The sequence below is a fragment of the Astatotilapia calliptera genome, chromosome 3, assembly GCF_964374335.1.
Source record: "Astatotilapia calliptera chromosome 3, fAstCal68.1, whole genome shotgun sequence".
Taxonomy (NCBI): domain Eukaryota; kingdom Metazoa; phylum Chordata; class Actinopteri; order Cichliformes; family Cichlidae; genus Astatotilapia; species Astatotilapia calliptera.
This window is the reverse complement of record NC_137424.1, coordinates 38,903,298-38,922,412: the sequence shown is the minus strand read 5'-3', so window position 1 is coordinate 38,922,412 and position 19,115 is coordinate 38,903,298. Positions and strand designations below refer to the sequence as shown.

At 39.5% G+C, this 19,115-nt stretch overlaps 1 protein-coding gene across 1 annotated transcript; it reads right to left on the bottom strand.

The window, feature by feature from the left end:
• Nucleotides 1–2,535: 2,535 nt before the first annotated feature.
• LOC113012830 (uncharacterized) lies at nucleotides 2,536–8,796 on the bottom strand. The gene is made up of 4 exons (XM_080295273.1): nucleotides 6,539–8,796; nucleotides 3,012–4,439; nucleotides 2,737–2,801; nucleotides 2,536–2,611 (listed from the first exon to the last, which is right to left on the bottom strand). Exons 1-2 carry the CDS (start codon nucleotides 8,361–8,363, stop codon nucleotides 3,058–3,060), a joined length of 3,207 nt encoding a protein of 1,068 aa, XP_080151399.1. The 5' UTR covers nucleotides 8,364–8,796; the 3' UTR covers nucleotides 2,536–2,611; nucleotides 2,737–2,801; nucleotides 3,012–3,057.
• Between the last annotated feature and the right edge of the window lie 10,319 nt (nucleotides 8,797–19,115).

The window sequence follows — 19,115 nt, the reverse complement described above, 5'->3', positions numbered from 1 at the left end:
GTATTTGTTACAGTTGTGGTGTTTGTAAGATTTGTTGTGGTTGCGTTTGTAGGGCTAGTGATCATTGGTGTTGTAGCGTTCACAGGTGTAGTTGAAGCTGTTGTAGACACTGTAGTTGTATTTGTTACAGGTGTGGTGTTTGTAAGATTTTTTGTGATTGCGTTTGTAGCTCCTGTCAGCATTGATGGTGTAGTGTTCACAGGTGTAGTTGAAGCTGTTGTAAGCCCTGTAGTTGTAGTTGTTACAGGTGTGGTGTTTGTAAGATTTTTTGTGATTGCGTTTGTAGCTCCTGTCAGCATTGATGGTGTAGTGTTCACAGGTGTAGTTGAAGCTGTTGTAAGCCCTGTAGTTGTAGTTGTTACAGGTGTGGTGTTTGTAAGATTTGTTGTGGTTGCATTTGTAGCTGTCGTCAGCATTGATGTTGTAGTATTCACAGGTGTAGTTGAAGCTGTTGTAGACACTGTAGTTGTATTTGTTACAGGTGTGGTGTTTGTAAGATTTGTTGTGGTTGCATTTGTAGCTGTCGTCAGCATTGATGTTGTAGCATTCACAGGTGTAGTTGAAGCTGTTGTAGACACTGTAGTTGTATTTGTTACAGGTGTGGTGTTTGTAAGATTTGTTGTGGTTGCGTTTGTAGCTCCTGTCAGCATTGATGTTGTAGTGTTCACAGGTGTAGTTGAAGCTGTTGTAAGCCCTGTAGTTGTATTTGTAAGATTTGTTGTCTTTGCGTTTGTAGGGGTAGTGATCATTGGTGTTGTAGCGTTCACAGGTGTAGTTGAAGCTGTTGTAGACACTGTAGTTGTATTTGTTACAGGTGTGGTGTTTGTAAGATTTGTTGTGGTTGCGTTTGTAGCTGCTGTCAGCATTGATGTTGTAGTGTTCACAGGTGTAGTTGAAGATGTTGTAGGCCTTGTAGTTGTATTTGTAAGATTTGTTGTGGTTGCGTTTGTAGGGGTAGTGATCATTGGTATTGTAGCGTTCACAGGTGTAGTTGAAGCTGTTGTAGACACTGTAGTTGTATTTGTTACAGGTGTGGTGTTTGTAAGATTTGTTGTGGTTGCGTTTGTAGCTGCCGTCAGCATTGATGTTGTAGTGTTCACAGTTGTAGTTGAAGCTGTTGTAAGCCCTGTAGTTGTATTTGTTACAGGTGTGGTGTTTGTAAGATTTGTTGTGGCTGCGTTTGTAGCTGCAGTCAGCATTGATGTTGTAGTGTTCACAGGTGTAGTTGAAGCTGTTGTAGACACTGTATTTGTATTTGTAAGATTTGTTGTGGTTGCGTTTGTAGCTGCAGTCAGCATTGATGTTGTAGTTTTCACAGGTGTAGTTGAAGCTGTTGTAGACACTGTATTTGTATTTGTAAGATTTGTTGTGGTTGCGTTTGTAGCTCCTGTCAGCATTGACGTTGTAGTGTTCACAGGTGTAGTTGAAGCTGTTGTAGACACTGTAGTTGTGTTTGTTACAGGTGTGGTGTTTGTAAGATTTGCTGTGGTTGCATTTGTATCTGTAATCATTGATGTTGTAGTGCTCACAGTTGTAGTTGAAACCACTGTAAATGTAAAGAAAAGGAAACAGGTGTCACTTAAATGTCACAGTTCTGACATATTGTGAATTTAAAATATGATAATATTCAGTATTACTTACCAGGGTCACTGACAGTAACATTGGTAATGTTGAAGACCGTTATGTTTGGAGCTGCATTAATCAAAACATTTGCAATGTCAGTGTTATTAGGCACTGCTCTAGATGCAAACCGAATGTCAATATCAGTGATGATGGATCCGTTTCTGCAGAATGAATAAACCAAACATCGTTTTACTTGCATTAATTTATTATGTATTATATATTATATGGAATCTGCAAACAAAAAATAAATTACCGGAATCCAGTCACTATCATTGAGAGGTATGAAGGAAACGTTGTCTTATAGATAGGTTCAAGCTACAGAAACACACACAATCAAAGATCTGTCAGTACGAATCCATGCAATTAACCATTGCTTGACTTGAAGATCAAAACTTACTGTTGTCACTGTCATGGAGGATCTTTCTGTAAACGCTGGAGATGATGAGTTCAGCAAGTTGTCTGTAAATGCCTCTCCAATTGATGTGAACTTCAACTGCTTTGTTATAACTGGCTCAGCAGTTGTAGTTGTTACAAGTGTAGAAAACAAAGAGCAAGCAATTGACAACAAAGTAATTTTCATAAACACACAATGCTTTTTATATATATATACATTGTAAATCCCGTCAAAGGTAGCCTTTCTTATGAGTAGCACATTAAAAAATTAAGTGGGGGTCGGGGATTGGGGGGGGGGGGGGGGGGGGCACACACATGATGATGTTAAATATAAATAGTTGTATTGACTTGTTTCAAAAACAATCTTTCAGGAGTGACAAGTGTGACTTCTGTTTACTCACTGTTTACTTGAGTTGCTACGACAAATGTTGTATCAACAGAGAGATTGAAAGTGTTGTTGGGATTAGACACAGCTGTGACTAACGTTTGTTCAACATCTTTAGCCTCTGGGATTTCTGCAGGTGTTATGGTGTTGTTAAACACAACCTCGACTTCTGCTTCAGTATCAGATGCTCGTGTTCTGGTCCCAGCTTGTCTGAATGAAAAAAAGAAAGAAAAAAACGTAAATTTTTTATTAAATATCCTAAATTAACACTATTTTTAGTCATTATTGATAATAAGATTAGTGTTGATATAAATGAACAAAAGTAAATACCTTACCTGAATGCTATGACAATAACATGGCTGAAGAGTAAACCATATCGAGCTCTATAGATGATTTCATACTGTGCAAAACAAACAAGTAGAAAATTAATTAATTCAGATGTCGTTGTAATCAGCTGGAAATTTAACAAAACTTGTGAATACATCTCAGTATTTAACTCAGTATTTATACTGTGCAAAGCAAAGTAGAAATTAATTAATTAATTCAAATGTAGTTATAATCAGCTGGAATTTTTAAAGCACTTGAAAATCATTCTTAGTATTTTACCCACCACTACAACCACTTGCACTGCAAGTGCCTGAAATTGTGGACTGGTTTTATCTTCGAGTTGAGGCACATAGGGTGTAACCAAAACTGCTGTAAGAACAACAACTGGTGCACGAACTACCGGCACTGCTGTTGTTGCTGCTGTTGTTGTTGGCTTTGTTGTTGTTGTTGTTGTTGGTGTTGTTGTTGGCTTTGTTGTTGTTAATGCTGCTCTTGTTGTTGTTGTTGTTGTTGCTGCTGTTGTTGTTGGCTTTGTTGTTGTTGTTGTTGTTGTTGCTGCTGTTGTTGTTGGCTTTGTTGTTGTTGTTGTTGTTGTTGTTGTTGTTATTGTTGTTGTTGGCTTTGTTGTTGTTGCCGCTGTTGTTGTTGGCTTTGTTGTTGGCTTTGTTGTTGTTGCCGCTGTTGTTGTTGGCTTTGTTGTTGTTGTTGCTGTTGTTGTTGCTGCTGTTGTTGTTGGCTTTGTTGTTGTTGTTGCTGTTGTTGTTGTTGCTGCTGTTGTTGTTGCTGCTGTTGTTGTTGGTGTTGTTGTTGGCTGTGTTGTTGTTGTTGCTGTTGTTGTTGTTGCTGTTGTTGTTGGCTTTGTTGTTGTTAATGCTGTTCTTGTTGTTGTTGTTGTTGCTGCTGTTGTTGTTGGCTTTGTTGTTGGCTGTGTTGTTGTTGTTGCTGCTGTTGTTGTTGGCTTTGTTATTGTTGTTGTTGCTGTTGTTGTTGGCTGTGTTGTTGTTGCTGCTGTTGTTGTTGGCTGTGTTGTTGTTGCTGCTGTTGTTGTTGGCTTTGTTGTTGTTGTTGCTGCTGTTGTTGTTGGCTTTGTTGTTGTTGTTGCTGTTGTTGTTGGCTGTGTTGTTGTTGCTGCTGTTGTTGTTGGCTGTGTTGTTGTTGCTGCTGTTGTTGTTGTTGGCTTTGTTGTTGTTGTTGCTGCTGTTGTTGTTGGCTTTGTTGTTGTTGTCGCCTTTGTTGTTGGCTTTGTTGTTGATTCCGCCGTTGTCGTTGGCTTTGTTGTTGTTGCTGCTGTTGTTGTTGGCTGTGTTGTTGTTGCTGCTGTTGTAGTTGGCTTTGTTGTTGTTGGCTTTGTTGTTGTTGCTGCTGTTGTTGGCTTTGTTGTGTTTGTTGCTGTTGTTGTTGGCTGTGCTGTTGTTGTTGCTGTTGTTGTTGGCTGTGTAGTTGTTGTTGCTGCTGTCGTTGTTGGCTTTGTTGTTGTTGTTGTTATTGCTGTTGTTGTTGCTGTTGTTGTTGGCTTTGTTGTTGTTGCTGCTGTTGTTGTTGGCTTTGTTATTGTTGTTGTTGTTGGCTGTGTTGTTGTTGTTGTTGCTGTGTTTTTTGGCTGTGTTGTTGTTGCTGCTGTCGTTGTTGGCTTTATTGTTGTTGCTGCTGTTGTCGTTGTATTTGTTGTTGTTGTTTTTGTTGCTATTGTTGTTGACTTTGTTCCTGTTACTGTGTCAGTTGTGGTGATAGCTGCAGTTAAACCTTCAGTTGTTGTTGAATCTGTAGTTGCTGTAGTTTCTGTAGTTGCAGTTGAACCTTCAGTTGTTGTTGATGTTGTACTTGTTGTTGTACCTTCAGTTGTTGTTGATGCTCTTAATTCTGTAGTTCCAGTTGAACCTTCAGTTGCTGTTGAGGTTGTAGTTCCAGTTGAACCTTCAGTGGTTGTTGATGCTGTGGTTGCTGTTGTTTCCGTAGTTGAAGTTGATCCTACAGTTGTTGTTGAATCTGTAGCTGTAGTTGTACCTTCAGTAGTTGTTGAAGCTGTAGTTGCTTCAGAAACTGTTGTTGCTTTTGTTTCTATAGTTCCAGTCAAACCTTCAGTTGTTATTGATTCTGTTCTTGCAGTTGTACCTTCAGTAGTTGTTGATGGTGTATTTGCTGTTTTAACTTCAGTTGTTGTTAAGGCTGTGGTTGCTGTTGTACCTTCAGTTTTGGCTGATGCTGTAGCTGCTGTTGTTGAAGTTGAACCTTCAGTTGTTGTTGATGCTGAAGTTTCTTTTGTTTCTGAAGTTTCAGTTGTACTTTCAGTAGTTGTTGATGGCGTAGTCGCTGTTGTGCCTTCAGTTGTTGTAAAGGCTGTGGTTGCCATTGTAACTTCAGTTGTTGTTGACGCTCTAGTTGCTGTTGTTTCTGTAGTTGCAGTTGAACCTTCAGTTGTTGTTGATGCTGTAGTTGCTGTTGTTTCTGTAGTTGCACTTGAACCCTCAGTTGTTGTTGATGCTCCCGTTTCTGTAGTTGGAGTTGAACCTTCAGTTGTCGTTGAATCTGTAGTTACTGTTTTTTCTGTAGTTCTAGTTGAACCTTCAGTTGTTGTGGATGCTGAAGTTGCTGTTGTTTCTCTACTTTCAGTTGTACCTTCAGTAGTTGTTGATGGTGTAGTTGCTGTTGGGCCTTCAGTTGTTGTTAAGGCTGCGGTTGCTGTTGTTTCTGTAATTGCAGTTGAACCTTCAGTTGTTGTTTGTGCCGTAATGACTGTTGTACCTTCAGTTGTTGTTGATTCTGTAGTTTCTTCAGATACTGTAGTTGGAGTTGTACCTTCAGTTGTTGTTGATGCTGTGGTTGCTGATGTACCTTCAGTTGCTGTTGTTTCTGTAGTTGCAGTTGAACCTTCAGCTGTTGTTGATGCTGTAGTTGCAGTTGAAACTTCAGGTTTTGTTGATGCTGTAGTTGCTGTTGTTTCTGCAGATTCAGTTGTACCTTCAGTAGTTGTCGATGCTGTTGTTTCTGTAGTTCTAGTTGAACCTTCAGTTGTTGTTTGTGCCGTAATGACTGTTGTACCTTCAGTTGTTGATGCTGTAGTTGCTGTTGTTTCTGTATTTGCTGTTGAACCTTCAGTTGTTGTTGATGCTGTAGTTGCTGTTGTTTCTGTAGTTGCACTTGAACCCTCAGTTGTTGTTGATGCTCCCGTTTCTGTAGTTGTAGTTGAAACCTCAGTTGTTGTTGAATCTGTAGTTACTGTTTTTTCTGTAGTTTCAGTTGTACCTTCAGTAGTTGTTGATGGTGTAGTTGCTGTTGTGCCTTCAGTTGTTGTTGATGCTCTAGTTGCTGTTGTTTCTGTAATTGCAGTTGAACCTTCAGTTGTTGTTAATGCTGTAGTTGCTGTTGTCTCTGTAGTTGCAGTTGAACCTTCAGTTGTTGTTTGTGCCGTAATGACTGTTGTACCTTCAGTTGTTGTTGATTCTGTAGTTTCTTCAGATACTGTAGTTGGAGTTGTACCTTCAGTTGTTGTTGATGCTGTAGTTGCTGTTGTTTCTGTAGTTGCACTTGAACCCTCAGTTGTTGTTGATGCTCCCGTTTCTGTAGTTGTAGTTGAACCCTCAGTTGTTGTTGAATCTGTAGTTACTGTTTTTTCTGTAGTTTCAGTTGTACCTTCAGTAGTTGTTGATGGTGTAGTTGCTGTTGTACCTTCAGTTGTTGTTAAGGCTGTGGTTGCTGTTGTTTCTGTAATTGCAGTTGAACCTTCAGTTGTTGTTAATGCTGTAGTTGCTGTTGTCTCTGTAGTTGCAGTTGAACCTTCAGTTGTTGTTTGTGCTGTAATGACTGTTGTACCTTCAGTTGTTGTTGATTCTGTAGTTTCTTCAGATACTGTAGTTGGAGTTGTACCTTCAGTTGTTGTTGATGCTGTAGTTGCTGTTGTTTCTGTAGTTGCAGTTGAACCTTCAGTTGTTGTTAATGCTGTAGTTGCTGTTGTCTCTGTAGTTGTAGTTGAACCTTCAGTTGTTGTTTGTGCCGTAATGACTGTTGTACCTTCAGTTGTTATTGATTCTGTAGTTTCTTCAGATACTGTAGTTGGAGTTGTACCTTCAGTTGTTGTTGATGCTGTAGTTGCTGTTGTTTCTGTAGTTGCAGTTGAACCTTCAGTTGTTGTTGATGCTGTAGTTGCTGTTGTTTCTGTAGTTGCAGTTGAACCTTCAGTTGTTGTTGATGCTGTAGTTGCTGTTGTTTCTGTAGTTGCAGTTGAACCTTCAGTTGCTGTTTGTGCCGTAATGACTGTTGTACCTTCAGTTGTTGATGCTGTAGTTGCTGTTGTTTCTGTATTTGCTGTTGAACCTTCAGTTGTTGTTGATGCTGTAGTTGCTGTTGTTTCTGTAGTTGCACTTGAACCCTCAGTTGTTGTTGATGCTCCCGTTTCTGTAGTTGTAGTTGAAACCTCAGTTGTTGTTGAATCTGTAGTTACTGTTTTTTCTGTAGTTTCAGTTGTACCTTCAGTAGTTGTTGATGGTGTAGTTGCTGTTGTGCCTTCAGTTGTTGTTAAGGCTGTGGTTGCTGTTGTACCTTCAGTTGTTGTTAAGGCTGTGGTTGCTGTTGTTTCTGTAATTGCAGTTGAACCTTCAGTTGTTGTTAATGCTGTAGTTGCTGTTGTCTCTGTAGTTGCAGTTGAACCTTCAGTTGTTGTTTGTGCTGTAATGACTGTTGTACCTTCAGTTGTTGTTGATTCTGTAGTTTCTTCAGATACTGTAGTTGGAGTTGTACCTTCAGTTGTTGTTGATGCTGTAGTTGCTGTTGTTTCTGTAGTTGCAGTTGAACCTTCAGTTGTTGTTTGTGCCGTAATGACTGTTGTACCTTCAGTTGTTATTGATTCTGTAGTTTCTTCAGATACTGTAGTTGGAGTTGTACCTTCAGTTGTTGTTGATGCTGTTGTTGCTGTTGTTTCTGTAGTTGCAGTTGAACCTTCAGTTGTTGTTGATGCTGTAGTTGCTGTTGTTTCTTTAGTTGCAGTTGAACCCTCAGTTGTTATTGATGCTCCCGTTTCTGTAATGTCAGTTGAACCTTCAGTTGTTGTTTGTGCCGTAATGACTGTTGTACCTTCAGTTGTTGTTGATTCTGTAGTTTCTTCAGATACTGTAGTTGGAGTTGTACCTTCAGTTGTTGTTGATGCTGTAGTTGCTGTTGTTTCTGTAGTTGCAGTTGAAACTTCAGTTGTTGATGCTGTAGTTGCTGTTGTTTCTGCAGTTTCAGTTGTACCTTCAGTAGTTGTCGATGCTGTTGTTTCTGTAGTTGCAGTTGAACCTTCAGTTGTTGTTTGTGCCGTAATGACTGTTGTTTCTGCAGTTTCAGTTGTACCTTCAGTAGTTGTCGATGCTGTTGTTTCTGTAGTTCTAGTTGAACCTTCAGTTGCTGTTTGTGCCGTAATGATTGTTGTTTCTGCAGTTTCAGTTGTACCTTCAGTAGTTGTCGATGCTGTTGTTTCTGTAGTTGCAGTTGAACCTTCAGTTGTTGTTTGTGCCGTAATGACTGTTGTATCTTCAATTGTTGATGTTGTAGTTTCTTCACATACTGTAGTTGGAGTTTTACCTTCACCTGTTGTTGATGCTGTAGTTGCTGTTGTTTCTGTATTTGCTGTTGAACCTTCAGTTGTTGATGATGCTCCCATTTCTGTAGTTGTAGTTGAACCTTCAGTTGTTGTTGAATCTGTAGTTACTGTTTTTTCTGCAGTTGCAGTTGAACCTTCAGTAGTTGTTGATGGTGTAGTTGCTGTTGTGTCTTCAGTTGTTGTTAAGGCTGTGGTTGCCGTTGTACCTTCAGTTGTTGTTAAGGCTGTGGTTGCTGTTGTTTCTGTAATTGCAGTTGAACCTTCAGTTGTTGTTAATGCTGTAGTTGCTGTTGTCTCTGTAGTTTCAGTTGTACTTTCAGTTGTTGATGCTGTAGTTGCAGTTGCTTCTGTAGTTTCAGTTATACCTTCAGTAGTTGTTGATGCTGTTGTTTCTGTAGTTCCAGTTGAACCTTCAGTTGTTGTTTGTGCCGTAATGACAGTTGTTGTTGATGCTGTAGTTTCTTCAGATGCTGTAGTTGCAGTTAAACCTCCAGTTGCTGTTGTTTCTGTAGTTGAAGTTGAACATTCAGTTGATGTTGATGTAGTTTCTTCAGATAATGTAGTTACAGTTGAACCTTCAGAACCACAGTTTTGTGCAACAGTTGGTGTAGTAGCAAGCTCAATTGCCACTATTTGTGAAAAGTAGACAGATGATTACACTTAACACACATGCTACTGAAAACACATGCATATGTATGTATATATAGATATTTATGAATACATTTAGATAGATAGATAGATAGATAGATAGATAGATAGATAGATAGATAGATAGATAGATAGATAGATAGATAGATAGATAGATAGATAATCTATAATAGATAATAGATCATGCTACCATACGCCAAACTGATCAAGAAGAAGAAAAACACTTAAAAGAAGCTGTTAATCGACATGATATGAAAGCATGTTACTACACAATATGTTCAGATGTTACTAAAATATGACAAATTAAAATCTGAAAAGCTAATAACTGAAAAGTGTGGCATATTGTGTATGTATGTATTTTTATTTTATTTTATTTTTTTAAGAGCTGCATTCTAATTTTTGTAAAATAATCAGTTACTTACCCAGAATGGTTAACAAAACGGTCAATGTTCGACAAGCCCCCATTACAGCCTCATGTACCTGAAATATTTGAGAATATGAATGTTTGTTATAAATTGATGTGGAAGTATTTATGCATTGACATAGCTTTTATTTATACTCTCTCCCTCTTCAGACACACTCCCACTGCATGTTTGGAATCATCATCATGCTGAAAGTTGAAGTTGTTTCCAGTCAAATGCTCTTCACATTGATCTAAAACACCACAGCCCCTAAGCGGTTTTTTTTGTTGTTGTTGTTGTTGTTTTTGAAGCATGTCTTTTTTTAGGCCTGTAACCTATACTTTTGTCCTCCATTTTTTTTCCAAATGTTTAAAGAACACACGTCATACGATGCTCTTTGGAAATCACTTTTTTTGTTCAAAAGTACAATTAAAATTATCTTTGCCACCATTAGTAGATTCATTTTTTTTAAAAAGTACTTAATGGTACTTAATTATTTTTGTAATTGATAACACACTAGTTCCCACCAATGTAATTGAGCATTGTGTGGCACATCCGACATACTGTTTTACTTTTAGCACATGATTCTCCTTATGGGGACCTGATATGTTTAATATGCTGCTGAGAATATAGCCCAGAAGAAGCGTATAGTATAGCTTTTATTTTGGAGAGAGCAATTTCTCTGTAATAAACTCTCTTTTCCAAAGATGAGTGATTTCTCGATAGATAGATTTATTATTTTATCCCTTTGTTGTTTCAGCAACATTAAATTTAAAAACTGTACGTTTGAGTTAAAATATATATTTATAATCTTAATTAATGACAAATTAAAAAAGCATGAACATATATATCGGTCCATTTACAAATATTAATTAATTTATTCACTTAATTAATAACAATGTAATAATGCAATTATCAATTGCACTACGATGATGTCGGCGTAAATGTGCAGTCATATTCGTTGTGTTCCCGCTAGTGCTTTCAGGTTAATCTCGTTGAAATTACCTTAACGCCACAACACGGCAAATCTCCGTTAACGAGCTACCGCCGATCACTCCGTGCATGGGGCTAGACGGCCAACACGTTAACGAGCTAACTGCGCTAACACACTAGTTCACACCAATGTAATTGAGCATTGCATGGCACATTCAACATACTGTTTTACTTTAGTCCATGACTCGCTTACCTTCAGGGTCATACGTCACATGAAAACCAAAATAATTCCAAACGCCAGATCTGAATGACGTTCAATTTGCCTGTTGCAAGGAGAGCTTAACTTCTGTCTCGCTAGCTTGCCCTGCCCTCTTCCTTCTGACGATGCTGTCTGTGTTGAGCGCTCAGTGGATCTGCGCTCGACAGTGCAGCCTAGGCGGAGTAGTCGAACACAGATTCACTGAGCGCTCAACACAGACAGCATCGTCAGAAGGAAAATTGATAAAATAAATTACAAATGTTGTATTGTTCGATACATATGCGTACCGAACCGAAAGCACTGTATCGAACGGTTCAATATCGATACGAATATCGTTGCACCCCTAATATATATATAGTTTAGTTCCAAAACTACTTGCTGCAAGCCTTATTCATGCCATCACAAATCTATACCTACCCAAGCACTGTTTCACAAAGACTTATGTAAATACACTTTTGGCAAGCTTGAATTCAATATCTTGCCCGGGGATAATTTGAAATACTTCGAAAAAGTTGACTTTTCACTCTTAAAAGTGAAAAAAAAGTACATTGATACTAATGTGAGACCAGACTGATAAAGAATGTGTCTTCAGGGACACAAAAACAAGAATGGAAAGTTTATATTGCAGAGACAAGAAAAAAAATAGTGTCCAAAAAAGCAAATCTGTATTCTAAAAGTTGTAACAGAACAACTTCAGTTTATGAATTTACTGTGCTTTTTCCGATTTTCTAACAATATAGCCATTTTTACTGGATACACTACTATAACATAGACAGTAGAAGTAATAATCATGCTTTTTTCTTTTTTTTTACCTTGATACATTTTTTTTCATCACTTTTAGGCAACAGCTAAAGTTGAAAACATTTAGGGTTAAATGTACTGTCTGCAGAGAAAAAAGTTTTCTACGGTGTGAAAAAATATCACAATAGAATATTATTTTTCATCATAGCTTCAGGTTAAGTGTAATAAATGACAATAACCATTACACAATAAATTGTAATACAAAACGCCTAGCACAAACTCAAACACTAAATTTACATATAGACCAAAGACCCTCACCCTAGAGCCGTAATTGACAGAATCCTTATTCAGCCTCCCTTGTGCTTGTCTGTTCTCTTGTGATGCCACCAGTTTGTTCGGGCATTATATACTTGCTTCACAAGTATGTGATGCCCACACACAATTCTATTGAAATGTTTTGAACTGCCAGTTGAAGATGCAAAGATAAAAAGATTTTTAAAAAAAAGAAAACAACAACATTCCTGAACAACTTTTAAGTCAGTTTCATGGTCCAGTCATCAGCATTGTTAGTCAGCATTCCACTGATGTGAACAAATCAGATGTCAAAATATTATCTAACAAGCTGTATACTTTGAATTCAAATACTTATGATGAATAATCTGAAAATGCATAAAATACATAACAAGCATTTTGAGATTAACTATATATATTTCCATAAATCTTCAATAGATGTTTTTAATATCCTCTTCCTACTTTCCCACTGTGACAAAAAATACAGACAACCAGATGATGTCTGTCTTGTTGGCTTTCACTTTGGAAGAGTAACAAAAGACAAGTATTTAAAAATGTATTCATTGCAATGTTATCTTTTCATACAATCCACTGACTTTCAATGTGAGATCTATTTGCTCAAAATGAAACCACAAATGCACAGTGACAAGTTTTAAGGAGTATTTGTGTGCCACTCAGGGTAAATAAAGCTTAAAATGTCTTTCCAGGAAGTCACATTTATTCCGCTTGAGGTTGTATTGTACCAAATTTTCCATACAGCTACAACAGCAAGTCCACACGGAGTGACAAGACATGTATTGATTGATTGAGTGATATACATGAAAAAAAAAAACATTGTCTTCTACTATAACAGGTGCTCGAAAAGGAGTGGGAAGAAGTAGTACTTATATACTAACCGCCCTTCACATATTTAAAGCTCAGTTGTGTAGTTGTGCAGCTTTGTATTATTATTTGCATGATTTCCACCTGATCTGATTTCAGAACGCTTTTCCCAACAATCTGTTTTTTGCCAATCCTGTGTTTTTCTTTCAATCATTTCAGTATTCTCAATAAAGCTTTAGTAGTTGCTAAATTTACCCTATGAAACTTGACCAAGAAATTGGCCAAAAATCTAAGCAAAATCATATCAGAAAACATCAGAGTGACAGCCTGATGTAATCGAAAAAAAGAAAAAACATTTTAATATGCATGTGATGGATGATTAACGCCACAACACGGCAAATCTCCGTTAACGAGCTACCGCGGATCGCCCCGTGCGTGGGGCTGGACAGCCAACACGTTAATGAGCTAACTGCGCTAACACACTAGCTCCCACCAACGTAATTGAGCATTGCATGGCACATCCAACATACTGTTTTACTTTTGTCCATGACGCGCTTACCTTCAGGGTCATATGTCACATGAAAACCAAAATAGTTCCAAACGCCACATCTGAATGAGGGTGGGGGAGGTTCAATTTGCCATGTTGCAACGACAGCTTAACTTCTGTCTTGCTAGCTTGCCCTGCACTCAGTGAATCTGCGTTCGACTACTCCGCCTAGGCTGCACTGTCGAGCGCAGATCCTCTGAGTGCTCAAAACAGACAGCATCGTCAGAAGGAAAGGTGATAAAATTAATTAAAAATTTTGTATTGTTCGATACATTTGCTTACCGAACGGAAAGCACTGTATCGAACGATATTCGTATCGATATTGAACCGTGTCGATATTGAACAACAAAAACAACAAGCATGCATGCTACAAACTTTACCCGAGTCATTTGGACAGCCATTAGCACATGATTATCCTTATGGGGACCTGATATGTTTAAAATGCTGCTGAGAATATAGCCCAGAAGAAGCGTATAGTATAGCTTTTATTTTGGAAAGAGCCATTTCTCTGTAATAAACTCTCTTTTCCAAAGATGAGTGATTCCTCAATCAGATACAGGGCTCGCAAAATTTTTCCAGTCGGGCTACCAAAATCTATCTCTGCCCTGCCCATCGGGCTATCGCAGGAAGGAAAAATATATGTCAATGCTTTTACATTCTTTCGGAAATGTAGCTGGGTAATTATGTCATTGGCATCGGTGAGCCACTGTCAATATGTGACATATTGAAATCGCGTTTGAATTTGCGCTTGTTTTTTGCTTTCACTTTGCAATCGCGCGAACTGTGTATAGAGAGCGACAGCACTGATCTGTGAGTGATGATAATTTGTGCACCAATTCCTCTGACATCGTCTTATCAATCGTTAGCTTACTATGCAAACATGACATGTGAAATCTACCGCAGCTTAAACATGTGAGAGGTTGATCTCACATGTGAGAGGATCGCTGAGCATTATGTGAGTGTGTGTGTAAAAACAGCAGGATATATATTTTAGTTCTGCTGAGCCAAATAAGACAGGTCAGGGTGAAGAAGTGACAGCCAAAGAAAAGCTTACCACAAAACGGAAAAGTTATGACAAATCAGACTATAAGGCAAAAAGAAAGTGCAGCTTTATGGTTTCATGGACAAAAGAATTTCTTGTGGCTGCAATATGACGAGCTAAATAACCAGGGCTGCACATAAGTGGTCCGCAGGTGCGCATTCGCTGTCAGACATCGCAGACATTTGTTTAGAACTCTTAAAGATGTCGAAGAAGCTCCTTTAAGCAATTACTTTGGTGTTCCTCCACCTCCAAAGAAATGTCAGAAGGAGTCCGAACCACAAAAGAAGCGCGTATTCTCGGAAAAGTAGTTGCAGGAGGTGAGCTGGCTTCAAACAAATGATGAACGCACAGAGATGTGGTGCAGAATGTGCCATGAAAATTTAATAAATGACAAATTAAAAAGGCATGAACATTTTTTTTGTATCGAAAAAATATCGAACCGTGACACCAAAGTATCGAACCGAACCGAACCGTGAATTTTGTGCATCGTTGCACCCCTAATATATATACCTATATATATATATATATATATATATATATATATACCTATATATATATACCTATATATATATATATATATATATATATATATATATATATATATATATATATATATATATCTCAGAGCTTGTTCTTGTGCTTCCATGATTAGTGCCTCTGAGCTGTCTTTCAGTCCAGCTTTGTCCAGCCACTGGTAGGATTTCTGGATATCAGCCACCACCTCTATCTGCCGGTGGTACATACCGTGCAGGGTCTTCCATGATGGTTCCTCGTCTCCGTCCTCTTTCTTGGGTTTCTGCTGCCGATACCAAGCTAAGATCCTGTGGGACTTCCAGATACAGACGGACAAAATGGTGGTGGCTAACCAACATAGTGGTGGTAGACAAACAGAAGAAGACGGCCGTAGTGATCGATGTAGCAGTTCCGAATGACAGCAATATCAGGAAGAAGGAACACGAGAAGCTGGAGAAATACCAAGGGCTCAGAGAAGAGCATGAGAGGATGTGGAGGGTGAAGGTAACAGTGGTCCCCGTGGTAATCGGAGCACTAGGTGCGGTGACTCCCAAGCTAGGCGAGTGGCTCCAGCAGATCCCGGGAACAACATCGGAGATCTCTGTCCAGAAGAGCGCAGTCCTGGGAACAGCTAAGATACTGCGCAGGACCCTCAAGCTCCCATGCCTCTGGTAGAGGACCCGAGCTTGAAGGATAAACCGCCCGCAGGGGCGTGCTGGGTGTTTATATATATATATATACAGTCAGGTCCATAAATATTGGGACATCGACACAATTCTAACATTTTTGACTCTACCACCACAATGGATTTCAAATTAAACGATGTGCTTTAACTGCAGACTGTCAGCTCTTATTTGAGGGTATTTACATGCAAATCAGGTGAAAGGTGTAGGAATTAAAACAGTTTGTATATGTGCCTCCCACTTGTTAAGGGACCAAAAGTAATGGGACAATTGGCTTCTCAGCTGTCCGATGCCAGGTGTGTAGTATTCCCCTCATTATCCCAATTACAATGACCATATAAAAGTTCCAGAGTTCATTTCAAGTGTGCTATTTGCATTTGGAATCTGTTGCTGTCAGCTGACAAGATGAGATCCAAAGAGCTCTCACTATCAGTGAAGCAAGCCATCATTACGTTGAAAAAACAAAACAAACCCATCAGAGAGATAGCAAAAACATTATGCGTGGCAAAACAACTGTTTGGAACATTCTCGAAAAGAGGGAACACACCGGTGAGTTCAGCAACACCAAAAGACCCGGAAGACAACGGAAAACAACTGTGGTGGGTGACTGAAAAATCCTTTCCCTGGTGAAGAAAACACAGTTCACAAAAGTTGGCCAGATCAAGAACACTCTCCAGGAGGTAGGTGTGTGTGTGTGTGTCAGTCAATAATCAAGAGAAGACTCCACCAGTGTGAATACAGAGGGTTCACCACAAGATGTAAACCATTGGTGAGCCCCCAAAACAGGAAGACCAGATTAGAGTTTGCCAAACGACATCTAAAAAAGCCTTCACAGTTCTGGAACAACATACTATGGACAGATGAGACCAAGATAAACTTGTACCAGAATGATGGGAAGAGAAGAGTATGGAGAAGGAAAGGAACTGCTCATGATCCTAAGCATACCACCTCATCAGTGAAGCATTGTGGTGGAAGTGTAATGGCGTGAGCATATATGGCTGCCAGTGGAACAGGTTCTCTTCTATTTATTGATGTGTGACTACCGACAAAAGCAGCACGATAAATTCTGAATGGTTTCAGGCAATATTATCTGCTCATATTCAGCCAAATGCTTCAGAACTCATTGGATGGGGTTTCACAGTGCAGATGACAATGACCCAAAGCATACTGCAAAAGCAACCAAAGAGTTTTTGAAGGTAAAGAAGTGGACTGTTTTGCAATGGCCAAGTCAATCACCTGACCGGAATCCAATTGAGTGTACATTTCACTTGCTGAAGACAAAATGAAGGGAAAATGCCCCAAGAGCAAGCAGGAAGTGAAGATGGTTAACTTATCTTTCTTGTAGAACTGTGCTCCAAATAAAGAACTTTGTGTTAAAAAAAAAGGTTGTTAATCATTTACAAATCAATATTGTCTGTATGTACAGCAATTTCCCCCCCAAAAAGTGAACATGCAAAACTGCGGCGTTAAGCAGTTGAAAAATTTGGGTGCGCCTAACTTTTGTGCTGGTACGGAAAAAAAAAAGAAAAGATAAGGAACCATGTTTAGTTACAGGCTCATGGGAATCTTTTCTGTTGATCAGTGATAATGCAGTCCTGTTCAACAACAATTCATTCTGTACTTCCTGATAATGACACAGAAGTCAGGCTGCTACATTACAAATACCTTAACTATGAAGTGGCACAGTTGGACACGGGAGCAGTCAACCAGGTGTATCACCTTGACCTCCTCAAAGCATAGAGAGAGGCTGAAATCACTTCTCTGGTGAGTCTGGTGAAGGAGAGAGATGAGTTTGGCCAGAGGTTCAAAATTTCATCATTAACCCCTCACTCCATTGTGATGATCATCTCACACAGGCCCACAGAGTGAATGTTTCTGCATTCCAATGTTGTTTTGCAGATGTGTTCTTCCAGCTGACCGTTCCTACTAATCTCATAGAACACTATTTGAAAGGTGGCCTTATGTGAAGGTGCATGACGTTACAGGTTACAGTGGGGCAAAAAAGTATTTAGTCAGCCACCGATTCTGCAAGTTCCCCCACTCAAAATGATGACAGAGGTCAGTAATTTGCACCAGAGGTACACGTCAACTGTGAGAGACAGAATGTGAAAAAAAATCCATGAATCCACATGGTAGGATTTGTAAAGAATTTATACGTAAATTAGGGTGGAAAATAAGTATTTGGTCACCTCAAACAAGGAAAATCTCTGTATTCTGTATCTCTGTATCTCTGTAAAGTATTGTAGACCTGCACCAGACTGGGAAGAGTGAATCTACAATAGGCAAGCAGCTTGGTGTGAAAAAATCAACTGTGGGAGCAATCATCAGAAAATGGAAGACATACAAGACCACTGATAATCTCCTTCGATCTGGGGCTCCACGCAAGATCTCATCCCATGGGGTCAAAATGATCATGAGAACGGTGAGCAAAGATCCCAGAACCACACGGGGGGACCTGGTGAATGACCTGCAGAGAGCTGGGACCAAAGTAACAAAGGTCACCATCAGTAACACACTACAACGGCAGGGAATCAAATCCCGCAGTGCCAGACGTGTTCCGCTGCTGAAGCCAGTGCATGTCCAGGCCCGTCTGAAGTTTGCCAGAGAGCACATGGATGATACAGCAGAGGATTGGGAGAATGTCATGTGGTCAGATGAAACCAAAGTAGAACTTTTTGGTATAAACTCAACTCGTCGTGTTTGGAGGAAGAAGAATACTGAGTTGCATCCCAAGAACACCATACCTACTGTGAAGCACGGGGGTGTTTTTCTGCCAAGGGGACAGGACGACTGATCCGTGTTAAGGACAGAATGAATGGGGCCATGTATCGTGAGATTTTGAGCCAAAACCTCCTTCCATCAGTGAGAACTTTGAAGATGAAACGAGGCTGGGTCTTCCAACATGACAATGATCCAAAACACACCGCCCGGGCAACAAAGGAGTGGCTCGGTAAGAAGCATTTGAAAGTCCTGGAGTGGCCTAGCCAGTCTCCAGACCTCAACCCCATAGAAAATCTGTGGCGGGAGTTGAAAGTCCGTGTTGCTCGGCGACAGCCCCAAAACATCACTGCTCTCGAGAAGATCTGCATGGAGGAATGGGCCAAAATACCAGCTACTGTGTGTGCAAACCTGGTAAAGACCTATAGTAAACGTTTGACCTCTGTTATTGCCAACAAAGGTTATGTTACAAAGTATTGAGTTGTATTTTTGTTATTGACCAAATACTTATTTTCCACCCTGATTTACGAATAAATTCTTTACAAATCCTACCATGTGGATTCATGGATTTTTTTTTTCCACATTCTGTCTCTCACAGTTGAAGTGTACCTCTGGTGCAAATTACTGACCTCTGTCATCATTTTAAGTGGGGGAACTTGCACAATCGGTGGCTGACTAAATACTTTTTTGCCCCACTGTATCTGAGAAAATTGTTTAAAAAGAATTGGCTGAAATGCTAAAAATGGACGCGATAAAAGAGCCCCTTGATGCAGCCCCGTCACTAGGGTTATGTGTCCTGGATCCAAATGCTGGATCCACTCAGTCAACTACACCAGGGTCAACAACAACTGCTGGGTCAAAGATGACTTCTGAGTCAACTATGACTGTGACAACTATAAATACTGGGCCAACTACAACTGGGTCACCTAAAGCTGCTCAGTCAACTACAAGTGGGTCAACAACAGCTCCTGGGTCAACTACAACAGGGACAATAACAACCGCTGGGTCAACTACAACTGGATCAACAACAACTCCCGTTTCAACTACAACAGGGACAACTACAACTCAAGTTACCATGACTGTAAGTCGAAGAACATTAGGAACTTCACCTCCAGCTTCCACTTGTTGTTGTTATTGTTGCCCTAATTGTGTGACAAAAACAGAAGTTTAAGTGTCATTTAAAACTCATGAGACATTTACAAGCGATTTGCTGC

Coding starts and splice junctions, on each gene's coding strand:
- LOC113012830 (XM_080295273.1), bottom strand. CDS start 8,363: ATGGGAGCATCATCAACAACTGAAGGTTCAACAGCAAATACAGAAACA. Junction 4,440..6,538: donor AGAATCAACAACAACTGAAG/GTACAACAGTCA, acceptor ACAACTGACACA/GTAACAGGAACAAAGTCAAC.